At 41.5% G+C, this 5,649-nt stretch overlaps 1 protein-coding gene across 1 annotated transcript in view; it reads right to left on the minus strand.

The window, feature by feature from the left end:
* Positions 1–2,982: 2,982 nt before the first annotated feature.
* Snrpn (small nuclear ribonucleoprotein polypeptide N) overlaps positions 2,983–5,649 on the minus strand; it is a 5,676-nt gene continuing 3,009 nt past the window's right edge. Inside the window, exons 3-7 of the mRNA XM_004623439.2 lie at positions 5,169–5,280; positions 4,523–4,675; positions 3,648–3,786; positions 3,232–3,357; positions 2,983–3,148 (exon numbers count right to left, since the gene is read on the minus strand). Of these exons, the coding sequence (XP_004623496.2) occupies positions 3,111–3,148; positions 3,232–3,357; positions 3,648–3,786; positions 4,523–4,675; positions 5,169–5,280 (568 nt within the window). The 3' untranslated portion in view covers positions 2,983–3,110. The remainder of the gene's footprint in view (positions 3,149–3,231; positions 3,358–3,647; positions 3,787–4,522; positions 4,676–5,168; positions 5,281–5,649) is intronic.

A 5,649-nucleotide genomic window follows, 5' to 3' on the forward strand; every position in this document is an offset into this window, starting at 1 on the left:
GGATTCCCTCCTTTACCTTAAACAAATCACTATCTGTAATCCCAGCACTCAAGAGGGTGAGGCAGGAGGATTACTGCAAGTTTGAGAACTCCCTAGGCTACAATGTGAGCTCAAGGCTACCCTAAGTTATATAGGGTGACCTTTCCTCAAAAAGACAAATAAGGGGCTAGGGAGATGGCTCAGTGGCATAAGCACTTCCCTGGCAAACGCAAGGGCCTGAGTTCAATTCCTAGTTCCGTCAAGAAAAAAAAAAGAAAATGGAAACAAAGCTTTAAAAAAATAAAAATAGGGCTGGTGAGATGGCTCAGTGGTCTAAAGCACCTATTTGGAACAGGCTTGGCAAAGCACAGGGACCGCGGTTCAATCCCCCAGCACCACATGCCAGCCAGCCCCGCCCCCTGGTGGGCTGAGCTGGCTACACGCGCACACACACACACACACACACACACATTAAAGAAAAGGACTAAGTAGCATCAACCATTTAGCTTAAAAAAGAAAAAAAATAAAAATAAAAATATTAACGGGTGGAGGAGGTAGCTCAGTGGATTAAGTGCCTGCTTAAGGAAGCACAGGGTTGATCCCTGGCCCCACATGCTGTTCCAGCACCATCTCCATGGTGGGCTGAACTAGCCAGAGTCCACACATAGTGGAGCAAACCAGTAACCACAGGACTGGGCCAGCTGAAAGTAGGAGGATCACATAGTGAGACCCTGTAGCAACCAAATATATTGAAAAATATCTTCTGTGTATCTAAGTAACTAGTTGGGTAAGGACATTACAAAGCTCATAAATTTATATGTAGACAATGTGGTTGTCCCTTTGCCTTGAGTGACCACCCCGGCAAAAGCATGAAACATCATATGAGCTGTTCCTGGCAACGCATGCCTAAACCCAAGTTCCCTGGGTCCACTGAGCCACAACAGCCCAGGTTAAACTTCTTCCTGGGAGCCTAGTGACTGCAAAATCCTGTGTGTGTTACAAAGGGGTAGGGCTGCAGATGAGTGCAACAGCACTAATTTCAGGTAGACATCGACTCTGATGTGCAAGTAGCATTCATGGAGGCCTCAAGTGCAAGTATAAAATATAGATTTAAAATTATAATATATATATAATACAAAATAAATTATATGTATATATAATACAAAATAAATTATAATCACTGTGCCAGTATTTTATTCTATACTTAACACAATCTACAACTACATTACTTGAGAAGCTGATTCTTATTAACATTAATATGGCTAAATCACTCACTACCTAGTGAAAACCTCAACAGCAAACTCTAAAAGCTTCTCTATTACTTTTTAAAAATAAACTATGTATTCTGCTCAAAATCTACAGAACCTCAGGGCTAGGGAGATGGCTCAGGGGAATAAGCACTTCCCTGGCAAGTGCAAGGGCCTGAGTTCAATCCCCGGTTCCGCCAAAAAAAAAAAAAAATCTACAGAACCTCTTAATGATATAGCTAGACAAAAATCTAAAATGTTATGCTGGCAACATAGCTCAGCAGTCTAAAGCACCTGCTTAGGCAAGCAAAGGCAGGCATAGGGGACAGTGGTTCAATCCCTAGCACTACATGCAACACCAGGCTAAGCCCACCAAAACAGAAAAAAAATCAAATATTTACAAATGTTACCTTTATTTTATTAAATACTATTTCATTATGCCAGATATGCACAATCTGTCCCCAATGTGTAGGATAATCTGCTTATCTTGTGTTTTATAAATTAATACTTCTTCATAAGTACAGCGTGTTTAATCAAAGCTTAAGTCTTCTACTCTGACCACAGAGCCCTATCAAATTGTTCAAATGAGAAAAACTTCCCAAGAAAATAAAACATCTAGGGGCCAGAGAGATGGCTCAGTGGAATAAGTGCCTCCCTGGCAAGCGCAAAGGCCGGAGTTCAAACCCTGGTTCCGCCAAAAAAAAAAAAGAAGAGAAAACATCTAAGCCCCGAATGGTGGTGCATGTCTGCATTCCCAGCACTCAGAAGGCTGAAGCAGGAGGATTGTTGTGTGTGAGACCAGCCTGGGATACAAAGTGAGCTCAAGAGCAGCCTCGATTGCATAGCAAGACCCTGTCTCTAAAAGACAAAATACAGGGGGCCGGGGAGATGGCTCAGTGGAATAAGCAATTCCCTGGCAAGCGCAAGGGCCTGAGTTCAATCCCCAGTTCTGCCAAAAATAAAAATAAAAAATAAAAAATGAGACAAAATATAATTATGTAATAATAACAACAGTAACAACCATCTACATGCTATCATGATCTTAAGTCCATGCCAGTTTACAGATATGAAAGATCCTTTACCCTTTCCCATCTTACTTCAGTTATTATGATACTATAAAATAAGCAGACAGTTACATGTTTCTCGTAGCACAACCTCTTCAATCCGTAATCATGATTTTTACTGTTTCACTGGAAAGGTACTAATCAGTATCAGCTACTGCACAATGTGAAAGTTAGAAAACAGAGGTGATTATGAACAATTCAGTCACAAGAATGACAAAAAAATGGATTGAAAAGATTACCAGGATTCACTGCATTCCCAGTAATTTATTCTTTCCTTCAAAAATAAAAAGTAATGGAAGGGCTGGACAAATTGCTCAGAGGATTGGGGCTGGGGAGATGGCTCAGTGGATAAGCGCTTCCTTGGCAAGCACAAGGGCCTGAGTTCAATCACCGGTTCTGCCAAAAAAAAATTGCTCAAAGGATTAAAGCGCCTGCAAGCAAGTGCAGGGACCAGGGATTCGATCTCTGGGCCTGCCATGTGGGCGCTGGCCCCATCCCTGGGTCAGCGGTGAAGGCAATTGTGACTGAGTGTGGTGTGCCCGCTGGTAATCCCAGCCCTTGGGAGGCTGTAAACAGGCAGATCACTGAGTCTGATCTAGCAGTGAGACCCTAAACACCCTGTAGATACTTCCCTAAAAAAAAATACAAAAAAGCAATGAAAAAAATGTACAACAGTACTTCACAGTTTAGTTGCTCTATGCATTTATTTTTAGCTGTTATTAATGCAGAAAGAGGGGACAAAAAGCTCACAAATAATCTACACAATTCACAAGATGCACTTTTCAGGGGAAAAAGTTAACAGATATAGGTCAACAGTAGCTTAGGGTCTTGGTGGACGCATTCCTGGGGGAGGTGGACCTTAAAAGGAGAAAAATAAAATCCATGAGTTAGGTAAAAGGAATATAGATCTCAAGGGTATGGCTTCTTGAGTCCTTCCTTACCTCTGATGCCCGGTGGAGGGGGTCTCATTCCTGGAGGGGGCATGCCTATTGGTGTCCCTCGAGTAGGAGGAAGCCCAATTGGCGGGCCCATGGGTGGCCTCATACCAGGTGGAGGAGCCATAATACCTACAAAAAGCCCCCATAGGTTGGTTTACAGAAATGTGTTAGTATTCGGTCCAATGTAATGTTTGAAAAAAATGATGGAAAACCAATGGGAGGGTAGAGTAATTTGAATGTATGCCCCTATGTGCCAGCCTCTATACAAGAGTTTGCAGCCTTTCATTAAATAAGTCATCTCAAATTCTAATTAAGCATTCAGTGAAAGCATTATTCACAGGATTATGAAATATTACCTACTCAAGATCACAATTTATTGGTGCTCAAAGACAAACTAATCTTGTTTGCAAATCCCTTACCTGGAGGTGGGGTCGCTCTGCCTACAGGAGGAGGTGGAGTCCCCCTTCCTGGTGGGTACTGGGTGGGAGCTCCAGCAATGCTGGCAGTTGCAGCCACAGCAGCAGCTGCCACAGTACCTCTTCCCTGTGGAGTCATTACCTGAGAAGACATGGAGAGTAGGCCAAGAAACGGTAAGAGATACCTTCAATTTGCACAGAAAATAAAATGGTGGTTGTGTCCTACTAAGTAACTACTGTGATGTTGCACTTAATTGTGCTGTTTGGTAACTCAGGGTACCGTGCAAGCCAAAAACAAACACTTTTTATTGGTGATCTACATCGTAAGCCCTTGTTTTTTTCTTCTTTTTGACAGAACCGGAAATTGAACTCAGGCTCTGCTTATTCCACTGAGCCATCTCCCCAGTCCCCCAAGCTCTTATGATAATCTAATAAGATCTTCTTTTTCTCCTATCTGCCAAAGATCTTTTATGTTATACCACTATCTGACATGCTTATCCAGATTCTCTAGTCTGCAAGGTAATATTGCTGCCTCTTCAAACTAGTTTTAATTTTGCAAGGACCACATTATGTAGCTCACTATACTCCATTCCTAACAGATGTAAACTTACATTTCTTTAATTTCCCAGTCCCGGGGCCTTGTCACAATTTCCCTTGATGAAACATCCTTCCCTTGATCTTGGTGTAAGGAGACATACCTATAACCTCAACATTCTGGGAGACTTGAGTTAGCAGGATCACAATTTCAAGTCCAGCCTCAGCAACTTAGTAATAAGCAAGCCACTGTGTCTCCAAATAAAAAGGGCTGGGGATGATTTCAGTATGAAGACCATTGATTGACTCCCAATACAGCCAAAAGTGTCATCCCGATTCCTCACCTGTTGGGATGGACCCCCTACTCCTCGGACCGGGCCTGCTAAGCCAGCAGGAGCCTGGGGAATTGGTACACCAGCTGGTACACCTCTGCCAGCTGCCCTCCCAACCCCAGGGCCTCCTGCAGCTCCAGCAAGTGGTACCCGAGCAATGCCAGTCTGAAACAAAAAAGTTTATGTAGCTTAAACCAAATGTGTTTTCTAGCCTCTCAGGCATTTTATTTAATCAGCTGTACCCACAGTCTTCCCATAACATCTACCAATATAAGCACCACATTCAAATATACTGATACCACAGGTGATGTATCCACCAATGTACTTCAATGCACATACTTTTCAAAATATGAAAACATTAACAATCAACTTCAAGCAATTATCTGGATCACACAAAATGTAGGCAGCACATAAAATTAGTTCAACAGAATACCCTTCAATTGTGAAATCATGGATATCACGCCCAGCTATTAAGTGCTGGGCACATTTTACTTGACAAAATCATATAAGGCTGTGCTTCTATTGTGTCTTCACTTTAAAAATCTCAGATGATGCCAAGTTTCTACACTCTGAAGTACTGTCCTTCATGTGTCAATTAAAAGCAAAAGACAAATTCAAAGAAAAACAAGACATCTGTCTTGCCCTGCATCCTCCTTACATCCTTAGGGGGTGGCCCTTCCACAGTCATGGACACCAAGTTCTCCCCACGGAGCAAGACCAGACCCAAAACCCTCTTCTCTTCACGCTCAGGCTGTTTTGCATTCTTTGGCCTATAAATCAAAAGTAAATTTTAGTTATCCAAGTTTCAATAATCCCAAAGTTACTCATAACCTCAGAATTAACAGTTTCGATAAAAACTGATAGGAAGACTCTTATAAAAATTTGAGATTTTCTTCATCCCCCAAAACCTCTAGATTCAGTTAATTCATTCAAAAATAATAAAGCTATTTAATGTTAGTCCTATCAAGAATGTGTTTTTATCATACATTACAAAAAATTTTGTAATATATGCAAATTCTAAGCTCTCTAAAACCCATTACAGCATCAATTTCCATGTTAAAAAAGAAAGTATATTTATTAAAATCATGTAATAAATCTTTGCAGAACTGAGAAATGCAAATAGAAACAAGCAGAAAGGC

The sequence above is a fragment of the Octodon degus genome, unplaced genomic scaffold, assembly GCF_000260255.1.
Source record: "Octodon degus isolate 3935 unplaced genomic scaffold, OctDeg1.0 scaffold00002, whole genome shotgun sequence".
Taxonomy (NCBI): Eukaryota; Metazoa; Chordata; class Mammalia; order Rodentia; family Octodontidae; genus Octodon; species Octodon degus.